The sequence below is a fragment of the Thermomyces dupontii genome, assembly GCF_041956625.1.
Source record: "Thermomyces dupontii strain NRRL 2155 unplaced genomic scaffold VTN31scaffold_3, whole genome shotgun sequence".
In the NCBI taxonomy this organism is placed as follows: domain Eukaryota; kingdom Fungi; phylum Ascomycota; class Eurotiomycetes; order Eurotiales; family Trichocomaceae; genus Thermomyces; species Thermomyces dupontii.
The window spans coordinates 1,874,463-1,896,621 of NW_027192309.1; the positions used below are offsets into that span (position 1 = coordinate 1,874,463).

Genomic DNA, 22,159 nt, shown 5'->3' on the forward strand with positions numbered 1-22,159 from the left:
TGCGACAGCGCACCAGGCGTCTGTGAGGAACCTTGAAGCTAGGTACGGTAAAACGTCTATAACCGTCTATCCAAAGCAAGCGATACACAAGACACCATAAGTACGGTAGAAAGGAAGTCGTAGAGGAAGCGAAACTGAGTATTCGCAGTGGCCATGTGACTGCAAACCCCTAGCCACTGCCCGTTACTGCTGACCTGGGATAAGGATTTTATGCAGGCCAAATCAGCGTCTTCCGTCCAGCATCTGTATCCAGGTGACGTAGATGCCAGCCTTGTGTTCCGGAAGCCGGCTCCATCCGGGACATTCGCGTTTCCCGGCTCAGGACTCCCAGGACTCCAATGGGTGGGCTTTACATAGACGGCAGAGCTGTACTAGCGGCCTCTCTGGAGAACATTGTCTAACCAGTAGACCAGGCAATCCACATCGTTGGAGGTAGTTCTCCATTTTTTCGTTCTGGTCGCGCCTGCCCAACAGGTTTCCAAGCCACAGCCGAGTGTTGAGATAGTGCAGGGTCATCACTCCCTGTTCCAAAGCGACAGCTCTGACAAGCCTCTGCCTGGAGCCAAGCTGCAGTTTGTTTCTCTGGAAGATCACGCAGGCTGGCCCGGTATTCGTTGCTATCAAAGATGAGGCGCCACTACCCATAGTCATAAAAAAAAAAAAGGGAAAGTCAGAATCCTGCAAACTTGAAGAGTCTCACACCCGCACATCCTGAAACTGTTGGACTTTCTCTGGGTCCCAAACATCGTTACCCTGGTCTACAAGTACGAGTATTCAGCCGTCTTTTTGGCCAGAATGACTCATGCGCTGAATGTGGTATTCAGCGATGGGGACAGTGTCACAGTATGTCACGATATCCTGATCGGCCTCAAGTACATACACTCCGAGTTTGGCATGTTTCAAGGATTTCTAAGTTGCATCAATGTTCTCCTTACCATGGAAGCAGAAATCAAGATAGGTAGGCGGAGTGATCAAAACACTTCCTGGGCTGTCAACTAAAAATTATCATCCAGCAAACATAGGAGACAGCATGCGCAGCAAAGGACACAGAAAAGACGAACGTTTCGACATCGAGGCGGTTGGGCGTATCGCAGAAAGACCTCGGCGCCACCGCGCCAAAACCTCGAGGAGACAAGTCAGTTGCAGTCCAATTTAGCAGGGCAACTACCAGCGCTAGCGTGCAAGAACTTCTGAAGGTAATTTTCCACTGTAGTGTTTTATTCCGAAGACAAGCTAATTTTCATGAAGCATGAGTTCATCTCAAGTGCCAGTCCTTCATGGATCCTTAGACGACATTTCTTGCAAGTTCTTCCATATGCTGGAAACCTGGAACCGTGCAAGGAAGCCTAACCTATAGATCCTGGAGAGTTCAAGTTGTTGTGGATTCAAGTGTCTGGCATTTCATGTGCGCAGTTTCACAGCTATGATACTCTGAGAGGAAGAATGACAGTTTTCATGTCACCGTCTAGCCTACCAGGAGTATCCGTAAAGCGGCGCACACGTACGACTCGGGAAGAGTCTAGCGTGGGAACCTGGGCTGGGACAGTTGAAACGGTAACAAGAGGGAGCTGTTTTGCAGCAATTGTTGTCGCGAAACAACTGATCCCAAAAAAGGAAAATGCTCTACAGAGTAGTATTCTACAGTGAGTTCATTTTGTGCTCCAGTGAATTTGACTTCCAATCTCGGTTATTACGTAGTGAGAAGTAACCTGTTCAAGTCTTAAGCTCTAACAACACTTTTCTTCGGCTAAAGCTGTTTAATAGCTAATGAACAACTCCCGATATCCTCAGCTTTTTCTGTTCCCCTTCCTTCCCCGCCTGATCAGTCACACAGCTAATGCAGCAAGAAGCGAGGAGTTCAAGGAATTTGGATAAATCCAACAAATACAAACGACAATTGATCCGAGATAATGGGCTCGAGCCGCACGGCCCTCCAGTGTATTAAAGATGCGTCTTTCAATCATATAAGTACTCATATTCCTTCACCGCCCCAAAAGTCCGTTACGTCGTATCATTCTTTCTGATTAGATATCAACACTGAGGCACCAGATCGGCAATGAGTACGATAAAATATCGTGGCCTGGATCATGGACCCGGATGAAATCTTTCGGTTGAAGCAGCAGTTAGAAGAGGAGAAGAAAAAGAGAGAGGAAGTGGAAGCAGCCCTGGTGGCGGAAAAAGAGCGAGCCGACAGATACAAAGCAAGTCTAACGGCGACAACTTTGGCTCGTTATCTGGAGCTCGGTCAAATTTACGTCATTCCCAACCTGAATGTCAAAGGGGACTCGAAAGGGACATCCACAACACTTACTAAGGTTGACGGCAAATTGTATCCACCGAGACTTGAATATTGGAACGATTTTGAGCACCTCTGTGATCAGATATGTGGCTCGTTGATAAAAGTGTTGTCCGACAGACAGCTTTTCTCTCCCGAGGTCTCGATTATCGAGGATGGCAACAAACTAAAGGAACTTGAGGTTTGGAACGAGCAAGATGTGCGATCTTACGTGGAAGCCGCTATTGAAAGCCCAGCTCAACGTGTGATCAATGAGTACCTGCGAGAAATCGGAGATTCGAACCGGGTTCGTTTCCAAAGCAGCGGAAACAGCTTGAGCCATATGGATAGCCATTGCAGTGCTGGGGACCAAGCTGCGTCCGCGACGGAATGGTCGTCATCCAACGGCAGAAACGGACGAGGCGTCCCCGATCGTTGGGGAATCGCGTATCGGAGGACGGAAGGGGTGGGCCGATATTTGTCGGAGAATATAAGGCAGCGCATAGACTGCCTCCAGGAACGATTGCCCAAGTGCTCAACTCGCCGTCGGAGGACCTATTTTTGCGGGTCCTCACGCGCAAACAATGGAAGTGGGTCAGCGCAGAGAAGTACGAGGAGGCCATGGCAAAAGTTCTCTGTCTGGCCTATGATTATATGGTCAGAAGTGGCCTCCTCTATGGGTATGTTTCACCCGGGCACTCCTTAATCTTTTTGAGGATTACGGAGTCGGATGTCGGGACGCTTTTCTTCCATTACACGCCAGTCATTCTTGAAGGCAACTTCGAGGCGCGACGGTCACCGATCGTTCAGCTGGCAACGTTGGCTATGCTAAGAACTCCACTGCATGTGACAGAATAGGGAAGGAATCAACGTACGCTTTACAGATGGCGGCTAACGCGGCCAGCCGCTCCCGGTCCACAAACATGTCCATCAGGTAGGCTCCCATGTTGGGCGTGTCGAGGTACAGCTGGAAGAATCGGTGGTAGTTGCCCAAGGCCAGCGCCGATCGCACCTCGAGCGCGTGCTGCACCGCCGGGTCGGCCTTCTCTGCGGGGGTTAGATCGGTCAAGACGTCATTGATGGCCGCCTGGTTGCGCGTGTAGGGGGTAGAGAGTTCCTTCGGTGACGAGTGTAGTTCCGTGCCGGATAGGCACAATGCAGGGCTAGTTCTCTGCAAAACAAGTATATATACAAGGCAGAAAACGCTGCAACGGAGAGGATAGCTTGTTCTGTATAATGCCATGCAGCAGAAATCTAATCCCAACACCGCGATATCTGAGTCACCCCAACAGAGGAAGGATATGCCTTGAACCCTGGACACTGGGAATAAAGAGAAGATTGAAAACCTAGATCTAACGCTGTCTTTACTACTAGCCAAGCAGAAGGCCCCGCAAATCGCCAACCGTCTGTATTCCAACGCGGCTGGGCGAGAAGACTACCAGGCGTTCGGGAACCTGGAGATTCTTAAGTGCATTCTCTGCGTCGAATTGGCATTGTTCAAATTCGATGGTTGATCTGCGTCATTGTAGATTTCGAGACGCGTCGTTCTGGGGTTCCAAAAAACAGGAGAATGTCTGCGGTCAGAAATGCGCAACGAAGCACGTCGATATGTATAACAATACGGCATTCTCGGGCAACATCTTCGCCGCACATGACGTGCTAATAGTGATCCCCAACCTTCCGGACGGTGAGCCCGGGATGAAACTGGAAACTCCCGTGACCACGGATATCGAAGGACGAGATTTCATCCTCCTTCGTCAGGACAGTATCAACGCAGCCAGGAAATTTTTCATCAGCATAATAATTAGTATGCCGGGAAATCCCGCGCCATAGCGGTATTCATTTCGACTACGGTGGTCCTGTCGAAAGGAGGGTACCAGTTTTCCGGAGGACTCAACGTGTCTCGCGTATCTGAAGCGCATGCATTCCTAGAGAGAACCGGTAGTTCCTATCCTATCCCAACATTAACATACACGTACGGCATACATACTGACCGATATCGGTATCATCGAAGGATGCAGAAGCACCTGTACCTGTCCCGCACTCCCCGTACCGTCTAGAGGGAGACGGGACACGACAATAACGGCCATCACCCACACCAACATGGCCGACGTGCCCGACCGTCCGGGCCAATCAACCAACTGTAAATTGACGTTACGCTCACTCCGATAAGAATATCGTTGCAAAAATTCCTCTGTAGCTTCGCCCACAGGAAGCCTGGCTTCCACCATCAACTCCACCAGGAAGTTGATTTCATCGGGAGCCCATTCTTCCTCATTGCCCTCCAGATTACGCTTTGCCCGCCTTCCGTGCTTCCGTGGAGGGCGGCGGCGACGACGGCTTGCAGTATGATCCGCTGCCGACCGCGCGCCGTGTGCATTCGCAGAAGGATCTGGAGATGGGGGCAATTGGCGATGTAGTATCTCGTCAAACAGCCATATAAGGAAGCCTGGTCTAAAAGGGGAGCCTCGAGAAGACGTTTGTGAAGGGAGCTACGCTGCTGTCGCTGCTTTGAGCAGCTCCGAGGGCTCCGAGGACGCTTGGTCGGATACTTTCCCAAATCGACCGAGTAAGCGTTGTCATCGGCATATGGAGTGGTCATGAAGCGGCGACGCGCGCTGTCGAAGAGCAGCGAAAGGAAGGCGAATCGTTCCGAACGCGGAGCATCCAAGAAATGATGCCGAAGGGATTGAGAAGGAGGGAAAGGAGGAGGATGTTGCTCCTGCTGCTGCTGCTGCTGCTGCTGCTGGGTGTCAATGAGAAGTTGTATCGCAGGACACTCATCCGGCATCTCGGCTTGCTGAGCCCGCTGAATTTCGGCACTGGAGTCTGCCAGCGGATCAGTGATGCACCGAAAGGAGACCCAAAAGCAAAATCGGAAGGGTGGAAGCGCTCGTCGTCTCCCGCACCGGTAGGAGAACCGGGTGGAAAGGGAAAAGGAAAGGTGTGTCGGTTGAGGGTAGTCATGCCTTCGGGAACGGCGCTATCTGCGATAATGGCCGGATCGATGGGCAGACCGACGGGAACCAGATCTCCGGCAGAAACACTCCCTCGACTAGGAGGACGGGAAATCTCCTGAGCGAGCTGTGACTGTATCGGATGTTCAGCATTCATTCTCGTAACTATTGTCGTACGCGGAGGATTGGCAAGAAAAGGATGCCGCGGCGGCCAACGCACATCGTCTACGCTGGATGTGCAAGCGAATGATGGGCCAAAAAACTCATATGCACTCGAAGCAGCAAATCTCCCCAAGAGAGATGACAAAGATCGAAGGGCCCCGGCTATTTCAATGGCTGCCGCGGCATCAAGGCAACCAAATTGGAGGCAAAAGGCGACGGATCTGGCCGGATCTCTTTCTCGGCCGGAATAGCAGAAGGTAGCAACAGATGGGCAAGGTGCGTGCGGCATTTTCGCGATTGGCCATCGAACTCAAACCGAGTCGCGCGAAATCTGGAACATGAAGCGCACATCCCACACCGGTCAGGCTGGGTGGATCGGGATATCGGCATCCGGCATCCGCTGAGTGCAGTAAGCACACCGGAAACGGGGCAGGCAGCGCCGCACACCAAGTTGGTCCAACCGCATAGAGCTCTTTCTCGATCGAGCCTTTGACGAGCAGAATGCGAGCCAGACGGAGCACGGTGGGTGGTATGGTTGGTAGTCGTCGCACAATCATCGTATGGTGGCAGAGTCAGGAACAAGGCGGAGCGGCTGACGGGAAACCAACTGAAAGTCGCAACTCGGCAGTGGCCCCTTTTGTCCGAGCGGCTGTGAGAGGGCCGGCAGGTTACGAGAGTATCCAAGCGACATCTTCCTGCTTGCCCAGATTTTCACTCCCTGGCTCACTCGGAGAGGCTGCCACGTCATCTAGCCATATTCGCTTAGGTCGAAGTGGATTTGATGCCCTCGTGCAGAATTTGTGCCCTGCGCATATACCACCACTCCCTCTTTTTCTCTCCTTCTCCCTTTGCTGCTTTCCCGGCCCCGGTGAAGCGGAGACGGGGCCGCCTGCGGGATTTTTTGAATGATATGACTCATCATTTTCGAAGTCGTTGCAATGCGGAGCGTAACGTGGAATGCAGCGTGCGTAATCGTGTGGTTGTGCGCGCATGTGGGCCCTGTGCCGGTGACCGTGCATTCGCACTCATTCACCGCCGCTTGACGAATGATGGACCCTTCTAGCCTGGGGGCCGCCGATGAGTAATGCAGAAGGGCAGCGGCGCGGCGGGGATACTGCGGCAATAGGCAGTAAAGAACGGCTGGAATGAAAAATATTTGTCGAAGGAGAGCCAGCCGGCTGAGAGACAATTCCCCCCCCCCCCCCCCTCCCCCTCTTCTCCCATGGATGTCCTCTCGTAGGAGACGCACGGAGAAATGAGAGAACGGCCAACGCGGCGCATCGTTTCGTGCATGGGGAAAACAGGAGTCATTGGGGGGCATGGGGAGTCATGGGATATTGATTTGATGAGACGTCCTCCGGCCGGGAAGGGACGAGGAAAGAGGGGGCGGCGCAGCGCAATTGCACGATTGCCCCATTGCAACGTCAAAATACGAGATGAGCCAGGGGGGATGGCCAGGAACCGAGGCAAGAAACGGAGGGACGAGAGGGTAAAGAAAAGAAGAAGAAGCAGTCCGGCCTTTGGGAGACGCACCTGCGCTTTATATGCGTGGCCGGCCAGGCGGAGGGATGGCAAATCCAAAACGGGATAAGTGTACGGGAGACCGCACCGTTCGCGGCAGGCGGTCAGACGGGGCGAGGGCGCGGTGCAATGGGAGCCGTTTTCGACGCCCCGCTATCCCAATACTCTCAGGTTATGTAATCCTCATCCTGGGACGATGGAATGATATATGGATGCAAATCAAACAAACCTCCAACTCCAGCCCGAGGACGCAGCCCAGATCGAAAGAAACCGACAACTACTCGTACTCCAGATGAACGGAACAAAAAAAAAACAAAACCAACCAAATTCAAAGAAACAGCAGAACCAGGCATCAGGCAGCTAGATCTGCCCCTTGATGTCAATGACCTTGAACGCCTCCCGCTTGGCCTGTTCAAAAATGGCCCCGGCCTTGCCCGTCAGGAGCTTGACTTGTCCATCCCTTTCTTCCAGCAGCTGCTCGGATCCATGCTCCAACACGAACCGTGCGCTTTGCTCGTCGGACTCAAATCCGAGCTCCTCCGTGATGAACCGGATGTTGACGTCGGGTTTGTATCTGCGCTTATCAGTAACCAAGGAACTCCACTGCATGTGACAGAATAGGGAAGGAATCAACGTACGCTTTACAGATGGCGGCTAACGCGGCCAGCCGCTCCCGGTCCACAAACATGTCCATCAGGTAGGCTCCCATGTTGGGCGTGTCGAGGTACAGCTGGAAGAATCGGTGGTAGTTGCCCAAGGCCAGCGCCGATCGCACCTCGAGCGCGTGCTGCACCGCCGGGTCGGCCTTCTCTGCGGGGGTTAGATCGGTCAAGACGTCATTGATGGCCGCCTGGTTGCGCGTGTAGATGAAGTAGAGAATACGATAGGCCTTGAACTCCATCGGATGCCCACCCAAGTTCCGCTCGTACAGTGCCCGCAGCTGCGTCTGGCACTGGTTATACTCACCGAGATCTCCTTTTTCCAGGGCAATCCGCGCATGGATCTCGTACACGTTGACCGTGAACTCGTTGCGAATATGCTGCACAGTTAGGTCCTGCCGAAGGGACTTGAACTGATCACAAATGTAGCCATAATTGTTATCCTTGCGCCACTTCTTCTTCAACAGTTCCAACGTCTTTTGCAGCACCGGGAGAGGCCGCACCGTATCCGGATTGGGCGGTGCCGTCAGCCGGAAATACCGCTTCTCCAGATCCTGGCATCGGCCCACGATCGGGCCATGGGTCGCACTGGGCACGGGAGACTCCGAGCGAGGCGGAACAGGCACACTTTCAAACCGTCTTCGCCGCCTCTCCAGTTCCTCTTCTGACTTACTCTCAGGTTTGAAGCTGCTGAGTTCTATTCGTTGGCGCTTATCTGGAGTCGTCTGAGTTACGCGATCTTCGAACTGATTGCGATGGTTAGTTTTCCGCCACGGCGGAGACGCATCCGCCGATGCGGGTGCGTCGGTAGATTTTCTCTTCCTCGTTGTCGTCGTCGCGGCGGGGTCCTTTCGTGCGACAGGCCCCAGGCCGGTACTGTCATACGCCGCGGCCACGGACGAGGACATCAAGACTCTGTTCCGCTCATTCTGAATCATAACTTGTGGCAGAGGCATACGATCCCAATCCAGGATTTCTAGAGTATTTTGCTTTGCGGACTCGGTAATGACTTCTTTCAGCTTTTGCTCCAGCTCCTCTCTGCTAACACCATCGATCTGGGACTCGGGGGCAAAGCTGCGTTGTACATAAGCGCGAACTGCCGGTGGCCACTCGATGCGTTTTCGTTCGGGGGGAGGTTGGGAAGGAGCAGCCGCGGGGGTTGTTGATGACGATTGCTGGGGCGGTTCAGCCTGGGGTTGAAGGCTTCGACGGGCTTGTACGGGAATGTAGGCAGGGGATGCTACTGCTATTAGTTCCGACTCAGGTTTCCAGGTCTCGATGGTGGATATACCTGTCGCAGCGTAGTTGTTGGTGGCCGTCGCGGCCGTCGCTGACGCTGAGGAGCGCCATGGGGGAAGTGTGCCATTCATGACTTCTACGGGGTATGCTTGACGGAAAGAAAGACAGCAAGGATGCAAAGGCAATGAAATAAAATTCGGGTCTACATGGACTGTTTTCACTCCAAATCAGGCCGGGATCGAAAGGAAAGTGCAACAATGCTTCTGGGCTCAGGCCGACAATAATGAGACTTGGAAGCTGTGAGAACAGAACGATAATTAGATGAACTCGCTTAACCAAGGGGTTGTGATGCCTGAAAACTAAGGCACGACTCTTGGCAAGTCTTGATTGCGATAATTGTAGCCTAAGGCATCCACTTGGTATCAGGCCGCCTCTCAACGGTTCCCCCCCGCGATACTTACAACTGATAGCAACACGAATCGGACAGTGAACGGAGGCCAACATGTTGCTGGTGGTCTCTGGTCCTGGCAACCGCGGACTAGATGTTATTCAAGGCGCTCGACCTAACTACAGCGCTTCGTCCGTCTCTACTTCCGGATGAGACCTTGTTATTTGTTCAGGATGCCGTGGGCCTGTACGAGGGGTACGTGTTCTACCAGCGAATCTCACGGCTATATCACAACCCAGAGCGCTGAGCAACGTCCAGGAAATTCAAGGTCCCCAACTATCAGAATGGCCACGCCTATCTGACGTCCCACCGAATCTGCTACGTGGCCGCGGAGGAACCCCGCAAGTACTCGGTTTCGATTGATCTCCGGGATGTCGAGCGGGTGGAATACCAGGCCGGCTTCTTGATGAAATCGTCCCCAAAGATCGTCATTTACCCGAAACCGCAGAAGCGCGGGATAGGATCGTCGCACAGTACACGACCAACCAGTCCGCTGGTCGGCTCGGCGTCGTTAACATCCCCGCAGGCGTCGAGCCCATCGCCGGCTCCGCAGCTGGTCCCAGTCACCTGGGTTTGCCCGATCTGCTCATTTTCGAATCCTGTACCGTCCAACTTCGATCCAGCAACGGCGAATGCATCGACGCCACTGCCACCTTGTCTGGCGTGCGGAATCAAGCCGGAGTTGACGACGATCCTCAAGGCTGCGATTGCAGCAGCTTCCCAGCGATCGAACGGGCCGGCACCGCCTCCGGAATCTTCCGCGAAGGATGGCGAGCAATCGGCAGCAATAGCATGTCCCCGGTGCACGTTCAACAATCATCCATCGCTGATCGAGTGCGAGATATGCGGTGCCTCGCTCGTTGCCGTCACACGGACAGACACCGAGTCACGGTCAGAGTCGCCGGCGCCGATGTTCGGGCAGTCGATGATCAGTAACAAGGAAATCAGCGATAATATCAAGTTATCATTCCGTGGAGGAGGCGAGAAGATTTTCTTCGAGAGACTGAAGAATGCTCTGATTCAACGCAAATGGCTCCTCAATAATGCACCGCCAATCCCAGCGCCGGCCCAGTCAGCGCGAGGCGACAGCGCATCGCCGGCACGAACGGAGCCCAGTCCACGACCAACAGCCGTTGGAATCGCCGGTTTGGAACAGCGCGGCCTTGAATCGCGCAAGAACAACGAGCGGATGATTGGCAACGCGTTTGAAGATCTCGAAGCACTCATGGCGTCGGCCAAGGAGATCGTAGCGCTTGCCGAGTCCCTCGCCAAAGAGTCCGGGCTGGCGCAAAACCGCGAAGCGAACGACATCCTGACGCAGTCCGCCGCAGCGCTGGGCATGGTAACCACCCGGGACATGCTCGACCGCAGCTCCTCGTCCAGCACGGAGACGCTCTATCTGTCCGAACTCTCGCGCAACCTCGCCGAGTTTCTGACCGACGACCGCACGGGCATCCTGCGGCGCGAGGGCGGCATCATGAGCCTGATTGACCTGTGGGCAGTCTTCAACCGGACGCGCAACGGCGTCGAGCTCGTCAGCCCCGCGGACTTTCACCGTGCCGCGCAGCTGTGGGAGACGCTGAAGCTGCCCGTGCGGTTGCGCCGCTTCAAGAGCGGGCTCCTCGTCGTGCAGCGCTGGGACTGGTCCGACGAGAAGATCCTCCAGCAGCTCCGTTCCTGGCTTGAGCGCATCCGTTCGTATCCTCCTCCATCACCGTCGGACGATCATCCCGCCGTCCCGTGGGACTGGGCCCGCTATGGCCGTGGGGTCACGGCGCATGAAGCCGCGCGGGAATTCGGCTGGAGTGTCGGCGTGGCGGCGGAGGAGCTGGAGATGGCGGAGGATCGGGGCTTGCTCTGTCGGGAAGAAGGGATTGAGGGGGTGCGGTTCTGGTTAAATCCGCTGCTTGATTCGAATGCCGTTATCTCATAGAGATGTATATATATATATATATACGCTGGATTTCATGGATACGTTACAAAGGTACATACACACATACACACACACATAATAGATACAGGATATCATCACGTCATCAGCATCGCCAAACGTCCGCCCATGCCATGCACATACACACATGCATCAGGGAAGACAAGACAAAAGCGAGCGGGGAGAGTCTGGGACTCCGATAATGTACCGATGTAGCCAAACCTACCATGGCAGACAAGGAAGAAAAAAAAAGTCCAACCCATGAATCCATGACCGTGAACATGAAGCCAATGTATAATAACTCCAACGCCCCCGCCCAAAACGCCCCGGATCCTCCCTCAGTCCAACCTTATAATCCAATTCCGGATTCCGTGTGAAGTTGTAAAAAAACCCCGAAAAAAAAAAAAAAAAAAAAACAAAATAAACGACCACGGAAAAAAAGGAAATCCAAGAACGACAATGCCTGGTTTTTACAATGGAATATGGTGTGGCTCTCATTGCCGCCTTTGTGATGACGGAACAGTCCGGTCGGCTCGGCCATTGTTTTGATTCTCACCAGGTGGAGGTTCATCATGATCAGGACCCCCGTGCCGCCTGGTCCGCACGCGGAAGCGCTCGCGCAACCGCGTAGCGAGCCGGCTGCGCCGGTGCTGATGTTCCTCCTCCGCAGACTCGTTCAAATCATTTGACCGCTCACGATGCTGACGCAGGCGGCGAAGGGCGGCGATGCGCTCTTCGACCGGCGCGTTGCGTGCGCGCAGGATGTCGAGGGGCGGGACGGCCGAGAATCGAGAGTGGCGGCCCATGCCAAAATGATGCAAGGCGGTGAGATCTTCTCCGGATTGAGGCTGTTGCCGTTGCTGTTCCGTAAGGTTGTTTGCCACTGCGGTGGTTTGGTCCTCTGGAGACTGAGCATCGGACGGTTGGTCGTCGCCGTCGGGGTTGAGGTTGATGCGACTATATTGTTCCGGTTGGTACAGTGTTTTGCATTGCAAGGGGGAAAGGGGGAGGGGCTGAAAGGACTTACCATAGAGGACATGTCCCCGACACGTTGACCAGCCATGGATCAATGCAGTCGGGGTGGAATTGGTGTTGGCAAGGAAGCACGCGCACGTCTTGGCCGCGCACAAAATCATCCGTACAGATAGGGCAGACGTTGTTGCCCACCTCAACGTTGTGATGTTCCCGGTGTGGCTGACTGCTTGGCTCCGCCGCGGCGGCGGCCGCTGCCGTCGACATCGTTGGGGTCGTGGTCGCTTCCGCATGGGGTTGGCTACCGGACTCGTTCCCCCGCACGGGTTCGTTCTCAAGCACTGATGACCGTCTTGTGTCTGTCATATCGTCCGTTGTGGCCAACTCGACATCTCTCTTTGCAGCGGCAATCTGTCGGTCACGATCAGTGTCATCCCCGAACTTGACAATGGGGATGGTTTCCAGCATCGCCCGCGCTAACCCCTTCGCTCGACTCTGCCGTGGTTGACCCGCGACATTTCTTGGGCCGTATCGCTCGGGGTTCCGGTGCGCGCGGACGGCTCCCGTGATGATGATGCCCAGGAACAATGCCGTGATGAGGCCCGTAATGCTGTACAGGATGACCATGGCCACGGCCGTCGAGGTCCCCCGGTCTCCTCCGATCGACTCGGTGGCCGAGCCGACGGAGGCGGCCGCTGACATGATGTTTGGGATCCGCGGTGATGAGCCTCGGCCACTGTCTCTAGGAGTAAACTAGGGATTGAAATTCAAATCGTCGGCCGTACAATGGCCGCCTTTTTTAGGTACTGTAGAGAAATGCCGCCTGGCGCGGCAACGGCTTTCAGGACAGATTGGGCAGCTGTGGGATCGTTACTTGGTCGTACCAATCACACTGACGTTAATTCTTGTCAGAATGGTAGCTGATAAATAAGTGATCTCTGTGATGGGCAACGCATTCGCTGTGGCGGAGCTCGGCGGATGCGTCGGAATTAATTATGCGGCGTTTTTTAGCAAGGAGTTTGCAGTTGTTGAGTCGTGCTGTGTGATTTTATATTTTTGTCAGCTTCGACTCTGTGCAGCGGGCAGTGCAGATCGCAAACCTCCCCAGACCGAGATAGGTTGATCGCAGGGCTCAGGGGTGCCAGAGCCCTGATGAGATGAATCAACGACTTGAGGCTCTCTCGGGCAACAACTCGGCCGGCTCGCCGAGTGTTGGGATGAGAAAGAGAGAGAGAGAGAGAAATCGTGGACGGAGTACGAGCTGACTACGATGAATTGTGTGTCTCAGCCACGACAGAGAACAGCACAACTATGGGAAGATAAGAGGAGTAGACGTGGCAGGGCGATGACGACAGCAGTTCGCAGCAGAGTGACGATAGGACAGGCATTGCTTAAATTCCAGATTGCTCGGCGAGCCGTTTCTTCCGCCAGAAAATAGTAGTACTGTAGTTATCTGCAATAATTACTCGATCGATAGTCTTTATTTGAATTTCGATCAAGTCGGCGGTTGCGACTTTGACTTGTGTCGCCATCCGGAGTTCCTCTCAATCCGCCTTCCGTCTTCCCCAGCACGGACGGCTTAGGTAACTCTGATTTTGGGCCTCGCACTGTACGCCAGATATGTACATACATGCACGGATACAGTACGGAGTCCTAATGAACAATTTTGGATTCCAAGATACAATCACCGATTAGACCAGTTACGTATGTATCCAAAGTGATCATTTCTCCCCTCTCTTTAAGTCTTTCTGTTCATCGCTGTCTCCGCGGATCCTTTTCGGACTCGACTTTTCCGCGGCCGCTGAGTGCGCCTGCCTCGAAAGGCCATGGATACCTCAGGCGCCAACTGCTGATGTCAGCATTCCAGGCGAGAGAATGCTAATAGCCTTTCATTGGCCGATTGCACGGACCACGGGGGGAATGGGGTCAGTGACAGACTTGGCAACCCCTCTGTCGGGGCCTCGGCACTCGGGTTTGGGAGAACGTCTCCGGGCGATCCCCGGAGACCCGAGGACGAGAACAGTCTATACAGTACTACAGTACAGTAACGACTTCAAGAATGAGGTTGGCCGTGGTGAATCGAAGAACTCGCATGCTGCAGCGTTCAGTTTCTCGCAATCGAGGCCAATGACGGCGCTGGCTTGGAGAGTCGCTGAAACGCGCGCTTGGATGGGGAGCCTGAATGGTTCCTGGATTGTGAATATACAGCTTTCATTGCTCTGAAAGATCAACCTTCATTTCAATTAAGCAAATCAATTGTATGTAGTCGGCAGACGGATGGTCACAGTAATGGTGAACTGAGAAAAGTTGGCAGGCAGCAGAATTTCATTTCCAGCTGCGGCCTGCAGGTTCTGCTCCGCATCGGTCAACAGTCAACCGTTACAGTACTCCGATTCTTCGCCTCGGTATCTTTCTGGTGTTTCATGACTAACTACAGTATGCCTTTGTCCATCGAAGCGCAGTATTCCTTTGGGCCAGTACCGTTGCTGCAAGCGTTGAGAGGTACGGAGCACTCGACGAAGCTACAGAGTTGAAGCCTGCTTGTAGAGTATTGAGACGTACCCTGGCAAGGTCGGAACTTCCGAATTGACCGGCATGGAGCGAACCTGCCCTTCCCCTGTGACCTGTCCACAAGCCGAAGGAGAGTATGCTTCTCACCGCATTTCTGAGCAAGCATGCGAAAGTCTGGCCATTGAGTGCGTTGTGCACCGGAGACCTTCATTGCTGTCCTTGACCTTCGTGTCCTCTTCATCTTTGTCCTCGCCTGGCGGCTTTGCCGCTCTCACAGGTTTGACGCCCGGATGGACGGCCAACTCCCACCGATGACCTCTGCAAACACGTTGGACAGAGTTGCAATGAAGGATCTCAAGTCGGCAGTCAGGACTCAGCGGAACCTGGCATGTCGGGCTAAGGCCAGGGTAGAGATCCCGCCGCCCGCAGAGGAACGGCCTTCGGGATCCTTGGGACGAAACAAATCAGAATGTTGCTCTTCCTCCACACTGACAGCCGGTCCCGTCCCCGATTTCTCCACTCGATGACTTGCAGTCGTGTAGAGCCTGCACTGGCGTAGTGAGCAATACGAAACAGCACCTTTTTGGGTCTTTGGCATGATTGCATTGGCAGCGCTGCACTGTGGCCTCGAGTGTCGACTCCAGAGTGCCAGTGACGCCCAATGTCGCGGTGAACGGAGTTCATCTGAACGTTTTGTACTTTGTCCGAAGTTGGACCCTCTCAAACCGGCAACGCTAAGAAACGCAAGAAACCCGATACCGCCACCAACGCCCAACCAATCACCGGTGCCCGAGCCCAAAACGGCAATTTGTTGTATGCCCACTTCAAATCACGTGATAAAGTCATTCTTGGCAAGCCCTGGCCACATTTGCGGCAAGACCTGCCATACTATCTAGTTATTACTCTGCACAGAGTTTGGGTTCGAGTATTCGTACTGGGAGACACTGGACTGCAGCATACAAGTCCAATTGAAGCTGCGAGTACTTGTACGAATGGATAAAGAGACCCAGCATCTCGTCCGGGTGCACCAGCGATGGCAGGACGATGGGAAGGGGTACGGAGTACTCGTAGTATGTAGTGAGGAGACTTGAGATTGAGCCCTAAGCTCCTGTCCTCTTTGAGATTAGTACAGTGGGTCATTATGTGTGTGGGCATAAGACTTGGGCCGTGGCAATAACGATATGATTGCCTGTGGCTTATGCACGTGTGGAAACTAGGAGCATTGCTTGTAAGCAAACGCTAAGGAGCATACGAGGTCAGGACGATTGTACAGTACATACTAGCAGCTCTCTTCGGATGAGCTTGGAGGAGTAGACTTGAAGATACTTCCAGCATGAGGACAAATGTGTCGGTATCTGTGTCGATAAGAAGCTATTACTTCGCCATGAGGCCGAGAAGTTGGGTTTGAAGGAGCTACGAAAGTATTGCTATTGCTCGCGGCTGGCATATCCGATAGGTCAGTTGACCGAATCGATACATACGGGGCTGAGTATGATACAATACTATACGAACAACTGACCGTCCATCTGGTCGGAGCAACCGAGCAACTGGCAGTCCGTACAGGTCCGTTATACAAGTAAATACTAGTACCATACGGGGTACCCCGTCGAGTACTTCCGTACAAGCCACTCCGGACTGGTCAGATTGATCATCTCTCCAACACGCGGAAAAAGAACAAGAACTCTGGCAAGTTTGATGGTCTGCATCAGCAAGGCCTCATTGGACGAAGCAATTCGATAACTACGGAGTACTCTGTGCTCATTGATCTCAATCTCACTACTTGGTACTCTCCGGATTCAAGTGATTTCATCTGACCATTTCTTTGATGCTAGACCTTTTGTTCCGTTGTCAAGCCACACACCCACGAGCCAAGTCGAGGGTCGAGACTCGAAAGACGGGCTCCTCCTGTGCGGCATGCAGGGTGCACACTGCGGCCTTGCTTTGTTGCTTCGCTCGGATGAAGAAAAAAGCAGGTCTTGCGACTGCAGACTCTCTGGTCTAGACTAGACCAAGGTTGGCATCCGCAGTTACATATTACTGTACTGTACTGTGTAGTTAACCTCCTTGCACCCTTGCACTGATCATCGTGGCTGCTCCCGAATCCGGCGCCTCGTGGGTTGCTCCAGCCGAGCGATACCAAAAAAAGTAGCCACAAGGACAAAGCGGTGCTGGCAATAAGCGGAAAGTGCGTGGCCGGAAGAAGCCCCAGAGCCCGTGGGGATCAAAGCGGAATGGTGCGGTCGCCGGACTGACCAAAGAGGAATCCCCACGGCTGGGCGTTGATGACTAAACAGCGGTGCGCGGGTCTCTGATTGGTGGAACCCCTTGCCAGAGTTGGTCGAGGCCCAGAAAGACCCAGGCAGTTTCAGAGCAGGAAAAGCGGGCGCCAAGGGGGAAGGGGTGTGAGGGGTCCAGATCGTAATTGAGGATTGGTTAGGTAAGGTGAATCCCGGCCCAGCAAAAAGCACCCAAAGTGTGTGTGTGTGCTTTTTTACTAACTCCCTTTTGAAGAGGAGAAAAGGTCCCAAAAAGTAACGACTAAATCAAATAAAAATCGTTCCTCAACGCTAACCAACTAAAAACCTGTTGCTCGAAAACTACGGCTTTTTGGGCGTCCTTCTGCGCGCGTGTTCTGTTGCCCTCGTCCTGCGTTTTCTTCGACTCGACTCTGTCCGGTCACTTTCCCAGCGTCGCAGGAGTGTTCCCGGGGAAGAAGTAAAAAAAAAAAAGAAAAAAAAAAAGAAAAAAAAAAAAAAACACAATGATAGCTAGTACATAGTACTTGGCTTTTGCTCACTACTATATCTGCCAATGGTGAAATTGAATGTCGGCGGTTTGGAACCAGCCAGGGACACAACACAGGACATTGAACAAGTTTACCAGCCAAGCTATCAAAGCATAAGCGCAGATACTAACAAGAAATTACACTCGCGATGTCGGTACCGCTCAACTAGAAGATTTCTCTGCCATAAAATGTGAAAATGAACGGTCTTGATGTCCATCACGTGACACAGGAAAAAAAAAGAAAAAAAAAAAAAGGAAACAAGCAACACCATTCAAGACCTGTTCACCCAAGTCCCCGCGAACGCAGAACGACCGATGCGGTTATCGATTCCCGGCAGACCCTCCTGACCGGGGAAAAATATGCCTACTGCCGGATTGACGACGCAGCACACTCGACGTTTGCGATCATGACCCAAAATCAAAATCCCTCCGAAGAGTCATTGTGAGGACCCATACTGTCAGCAGGGAGCCGCGTCCATGCCCGAGGTCGTCGGTTCTGACGGAATTGGCAGGGAGAGTGCTCACAGCATGCTCGAAATCGAGTTCAACGAGCTTCGCAAGGCCTGGCAATCGTTCCAAGATGCCTTGCCCGTCAAAGACCGCCTGGTCATCGACAAGCCGCAACAAGGCGCGGCCGATGTGATACAAGAACTCCGCCATGCCATCCACGTGTGGTCGTCGCCGCCAGCCCGGTTCCGGTTCCGTGCGTCGTTGAATCTCGCCGACAAGTGTATTGCCAGCATCAAGTCGCACGATGTCCTGATGCACGAGTTGCCCTCCCCCAAGGACCACGGTTCACTGTTCTGTAGCGTTGTGCGGTCCATTATCTACGTAAGCATCCTGCAGTCCCCCCCCCCCCCTTCCCCCCTCTCTCCTGGGGCTTCCCCATTGACGTCTCCTGTGCAGGCATCCAGAGACTACTATCGAGTCGCGGAAGGATTTTTGACATGTTTGGATCAAATCAACACCGCAGTGCAGAAAGTAACCAAGAGTCCGCCCAGGTTGGAAACGGAGCGTTGCCGCAACGTCGCAACCTTGTATTCGCACATCTATCTATTTTTGGGCCGTTTCATGGACTTTTATCTTGGGCGGACCGTCTGTCGGTTGCTATATAGCCACAACGAAAATTTCTACCACAGTTTTCGGGTCACGGCGCAAACAATCAACGATGCCGCCGAGGGCATCAGCAAAGGGCAGTCCCCCGATTTTGTCTATCGGAACACGGTCTTGAAACGAGCTCGCTACCGTGAATTGCCCCGCCTAACAGGATTGGAAGGGTCGCTGCGGGACGCGACCTCGCAGACGATGCACGTGCAACAATTGATTTGGGATATCCAACTGAACAAGGAAGCCACCCAACAGCTCGCCGCCTCGGGCACCGACCGCCTCTGTGGGCTAGCCCGTACCTTTACTGATCTGGAGGAGAGTGATTCTTCGGAGATGGACAATGAGGATTCCCCCAAGGAGAGTTCTGCGTCGCTGCTGTCCGATCGTCGGTCGCCACCGCCCACCCCTTCGACGTCTCGACGCTGCCTCACGAGGCTGTCGTTGCTGAATGCATCCCGGGACCTCCAGTCCTTTGTCGACAAGGATGACCAAATCGAACCCATCGACCTGGAAACTCCCCCGCACATTCCGCCATCCATCGCTAGGGCCTTGTCCGATTGGACTCGAGACCCCCAGTCCGGCCAGCTAACCGTCACCGTCGACGAGTCGGAGTACCCGGAGTGCAGCCGCGCGTCAATTGCCGCCTACTATGTCTGGAAGGCCCGCCAGGAGGGGATTCCCGTCATCTCGCATTTCTGCTCCCTGGCCCGTCATCCGAAGAAGATCCCAGGCCTTATCGCGCTCGTGTACAGCCTTATCCGCCAGTTACTGGAGCTTGCACCGCCGAAATTGAATTTCGACGGTGCGTGGGACCTCAGCGGGGACCGCTTCCAGCAGCTTGACGGGAAGATCGACACGTGGAACGAAGCGTTAAAAATCCTCGACATGATGATGTATTTCAGACCGCCTCTGCTGCTGTGCGTTCTCGATGGATTGGATGTGCTCGAGTCGGAGACCACGGCGCAGTACATCAAGCCTTTGATCCTGCTCCTGTGCGGCCGTCACTCGCCGGTCCAGTCGTCGGCCAAGATCCATGGGGTGACCAAGGTGCTCCTCACGACTTCCAGGCACAGCGCGATCCTGCAGGAGGCCTTGGAAGAGGCGAGTACCGTCGTGGATGCCCCGTTGGTGGATCCTGATCCCCCTCTATATATTGAGACGGGCAAGGACGGCGATGTTATCATGGTTGACTCATGATTTTTGTTTATCGTTGGTTTTGCTTTCTTGTCCACTTCCGACACGGGTCATTGATCATACGTCATTATCATCACTATCATCACATTATCATTGGGACAGGTTGTTTTTCTTTGGCTGTGATGGCGTTTGGATGGCACTCTGGTTCTCATGGCAACTCTGGCTTTTTTTTTTTTTTTCTTATTTTCCCCTCGAGAATCTTGATCATACATGGATTAGAAAATGTGCCCTTGGCGGGTTTCTTTTTGTAATTGATCCTTACTGCTGTCTTATGTATACCCCTTGTTGAGGTTGAATACCCATCGTCTCAGAGTCCATCTCGATCCTTGAGCGGTGGGAACTGTGAGTAACTGTACTGTACACTCTTTGATTCTGTCAACCCAGAATCGAAAGATCTCCGGATCGCTTAACGATCCCATGAGCTTTATCCACTCTTTCATCCCTTCGAGTTTTCTCACACTAAGAGGAGGACTCAAGGCTGTCTGTCCGTGCGAGACGCTCCTACCACACCCATCCTACGTCTGTCCAAGTCTTGAATCCGACTGTTGGTCCATCTGGTCCATCTCGTAACAGTAGTTTCACAGGGAAAAACCCATATTGCATCCGTCCGACCTATTACCTATAGGTAGGTACCGGGGTACCTGTACCTAGTCTCGTGAATATAACGTGCCTGCTCTTTGTTCCCCTGGCTGACCTTGGTCGAACTTCGGGTACTGCTCTTCCGCCATCCTTGTTGCAATATCCTACCAACCTGGCAAGGCCGTTAACTCCTTTGTCGTTTTCTCGCTGAAGAAGACGCGCCTCAGACTCCCCGTCCGTCCGACGTCCACGAAAACTTGATCACGTAGTCCCAGTCCCCCGGAGTCTGCTATTCTGGAGAGAAAGCAAGGAAACGCTCTGGGTGCTGGTGAATATCGAATGGGTGAGGGGCTAAAGCAACCCGAGAGATCAAAAACCCACGTCGTCATTCAAGATCCGCAAATTGTAAAGGCGTGGAGGTAGCGTCGTGTGGGCTGCGAGGCAAAAACCTCTTGCGCGTATACAGCGAGCTGTACCAGAGGGTCTTTCACGCCATGACTGGAAGCCTTGAGCTCGCCGGTTACCTCAATGTCCCTCTAATCGTGCTCATTTGTCGGAGGTATCCTCATTCTTTCGTTTGACCATAACATCAATCTGCCGTCGTGCCTCACCACCGACAAGCTCTCGCGGGAGGATCATTGTGTAGTAACGACGCTGTTCTTCTGAGAGGAAGTCTTCCTGCTGCTCGAACAGCCATTTAAGCACTTCCTGTTGCGAAGGATGATTGCTAAGACCATCCCATCCGCCCCCCCCCCCCCCGAATGAAGGTACCTCGTTGATTCGTATACGTCCTGTGCGCGATTCGTCCAGTTCTTATTCTCGAAATACTTCTCGTGAGATCATCGCACATTCCAATACGTGCATTTTTGGGTTTCCTGAAGAACCCTGAGTTCAACCCGGGGAAGAGTCTGCTCGCTGCCTTGCAACGACCCAGAATTGGTCCGGAACGGCGTGCTGGACCCCACATTTCAATCAACCGGTGGTAGTGGAGTCGCTCGAGAGATTTTAGCAATGAGATCGAAGATAGCACTCCAGATCTCGACGTCAGCAGCCCTTTGGATGACCAGCTTCACCAGGGGTCGGCAGTGGTCGTAGGCGAAGTCACCATTCCAAACATGTTTGGAGATATCGAAAAGCTCGGACGATAGATTGCGACCCTGGTTTTCGAAAGTATCAAGAGTTTTGCCCAAAAGATGGTGTCTGATGACCTTGAGCTCTTCTTCTGACAGCGAAGCCATCGAAACATGTAAAGGCAGGATGTCCGATGAAGTTGGATCGGAGAGATTCACTCCTCAGGATGAGAGAACAAGGTCATCAAGCTGTGAAGTTGGGCGCGTCAACATGGACATTAATTCTACATGTGATGTAAATGAATCCACGCACAGGAACCTTCTGCTCAAGCCATTACTACCTAAGACGTGACCTCGTTCGGATTAACCTCTGTTACTGCGTTACGAGTACGGTACTGTACAAGTCTCCTTAGTTACTCTCAAGGGGCGTTCTCTGTAGGATCCAAGGATTCCTACTAAAAAGTCCTAGAGAGGGGTAGAACTGCGACTTGATACAAAATGCCTATAACCGTTGTATCCGACGATGTTATCTGATAGTACCGCTTGTGTACAAACTGAATCCTGATCTGTACAGATCAGGGTGTAGCGTGTTTGATATCCCTCTCTTGGACCCTTCACATGACTCACCGACCCCTAACCCTGGGGTCTGAGGCAGCATCTATATACATTGTCACAGTAACAATAATTAGGTAAAGACATACTGCGCCTGCCTTGAAACGAACCAAGCGACGACGAGGTCATTTCTGTACTG

At 53.3% G+C, this 22,159-nt stretch overlaps 9 protein-coding genes across 9 annotated transcripts; 4 read left to right on the forward strand and 5 right to left on the reverse strand.

The window, feature by feature from the left end:
* Window positions 1–795: 795 nt before the first annotated feature.
* Window positions 796–1,156, forward strand: VTN31DRAFT_4168 (uncharacterized protein; the record flags this gene model as incomplete). Its single annotated transcript, XM_069404526.1, has 2 exons — window positions 796–958; window positions 1,014–1,156. The coding sequence occupies 2 exons, from the start codon at window positions 796–798 to the stop codon at window positions 1,154–1,156; spliced, it is 306 nt and encodes a 101-aa protein (XP_069261491.1).
* Window positions 1,157–2,087: 931 nt separating this feature from the next.
* Window positions 2,088–2,981, forward strand: VTN31DRAFT_4169 (uncharacterized protein; the record flags this gene model as incomplete). The annotated part of the gene is made up of 1 exon (XM_069404527.1): window positions 2,088–2,981. The coding sequence occupies one exon, from the start codon at window positions 2,088–2,090 to the stop codon at window positions 2,979–2,981; it is 894 nt and encodes a 297-aa protein (XP_069261492.1).
* Window positions 2,982–3,098: 117 nt separating this feature from the next.
* VTN31DRAFT_4170 (uncharacterized protein) lies at window positions 3,099–4,380 on the reverse strand (the record flags this gene model as incomplete). The annotated part of the gene is made up of 2 exons (XM_069404529.1): window positions 3,099–3,322; window positions 4,329–4,380. 2 exons carry the CDS (start codon window positions 4,378–4,380, stop codon window positions 3,099–3,101), a joined length of 276 nt encoding a protein of 91 aa, XP_069261493.1.
* A 493-nt stretch (window positions 4,381–4,873) lies between these two features.
* On the reverse strand, window positions 4,874–5,683 carry VTN31DRAFT_4171 (uncharacterized protein; the record flags this gene model as incomplete). The annotated part of the gene is made up of 1 exon (XM_069404530.1): window positions 4,874–5,683. The coding sequence occupies one exon, from the start codon at window positions 5,681–5,683 to the stop codon at window positions 4,874–4,876; it is 810 nt and encodes a 269-aa protein (XP_069261494.1).
* Window positions 5,684–6,142: 459 nt separating this feature from the next.
* VTN31DRAFT_4172 (uncharacterized protein) lies at window positions 6,143–6,715 on the reverse strand (the record flags this gene model as incomplete). Its single annotated transcript, XM_069404531.1, has 1 exon — window positions 6,143–6,715. The coding sequence occupies one exon, from the start codon at window positions 6,713–6,715 to the stop codon at window positions 6,143–6,145; it is 573 nt and encodes a 190-aa protein (XP_069261495.1).
* Window positions 6,716–7,275: 560 nt separating this feature from the next.
* Window positions 7,276–8,944, reverse strand: VTN31DRAFT_4173 (uncharacterized protein; the record flags this gene model as incomplete). Its single annotated transcript, XM_069404532.1, has 3 exons — window positions 7,276–7,489; window positions 7,554–8,814; window positions 8,866–8,944. 3 exons carry the CDS (start codon window positions 8,942–8,944, stop codon window positions 7,276–7,278), a joined length of 1,554 nt encoding a protein of 517 aa, XP_069261496.1.
* A 411-nt stretch (window positions 8,945–9,355) lies between these two features.
* Window positions 9,356–11,194, forward strand: VTN31DRAFT_4174 (uncharacterized protein; the record flags this gene model as incomplete). Its single annotated transcript, XM_069404533.1, has 2 exons — window positions 9,356–9,456; window positions 9,520–11,194. 2 exons carry the CDS (start codon window positions 9,356–9,358, stop codon window positions 11,192–11,194), a joined length of 1,776 nt encoding a protein of 591 aa, XP_069261497.1.
* A 491-nt stretch (window positions 11,195–11,685) lies between these two features.
* Window positions 11,686–12,865, reverse strand: VTN31DRAFT_4175 (uncharacterized protein; the record flags this gene model as incomplete). The annotated part of the gene is made up of 2 exons (XM_069404534.1): window positions 11,686–12,148; window positions 12,219–12,865. 2 exons carry the CDS (start codon window positions 12,863–12,865, stop codon window positions 11,686–11,688), a joined length of 1,110 nt encoding a protein of 369 aa, XP_069261498.1.
* Window positions 12,866–17,865: 5,000 nt separating this feature from the next.
* VTN31DRAFT_4176 (uncharacterized protein) lies at window positions 17,866–19,762 on the forward strand (the record flags this gene model as incomplete). The annotated part of the gene is made up of 3 exons (XM_069404535.1): window positions 17,866–17,900; window positions 17,971–18,289; window positions 18,365–19,762. 3 exons carry the CDS (start codon window positions 17,866–17,868, stop codon window positions 19,760–19,762), a joined length of 1,752 nt encoding a protein of 583 aa, XP_069261499.1.
* Between the last annotated feature and the right edge of the window lie 2,397 nt (window positions 19,763–22,159).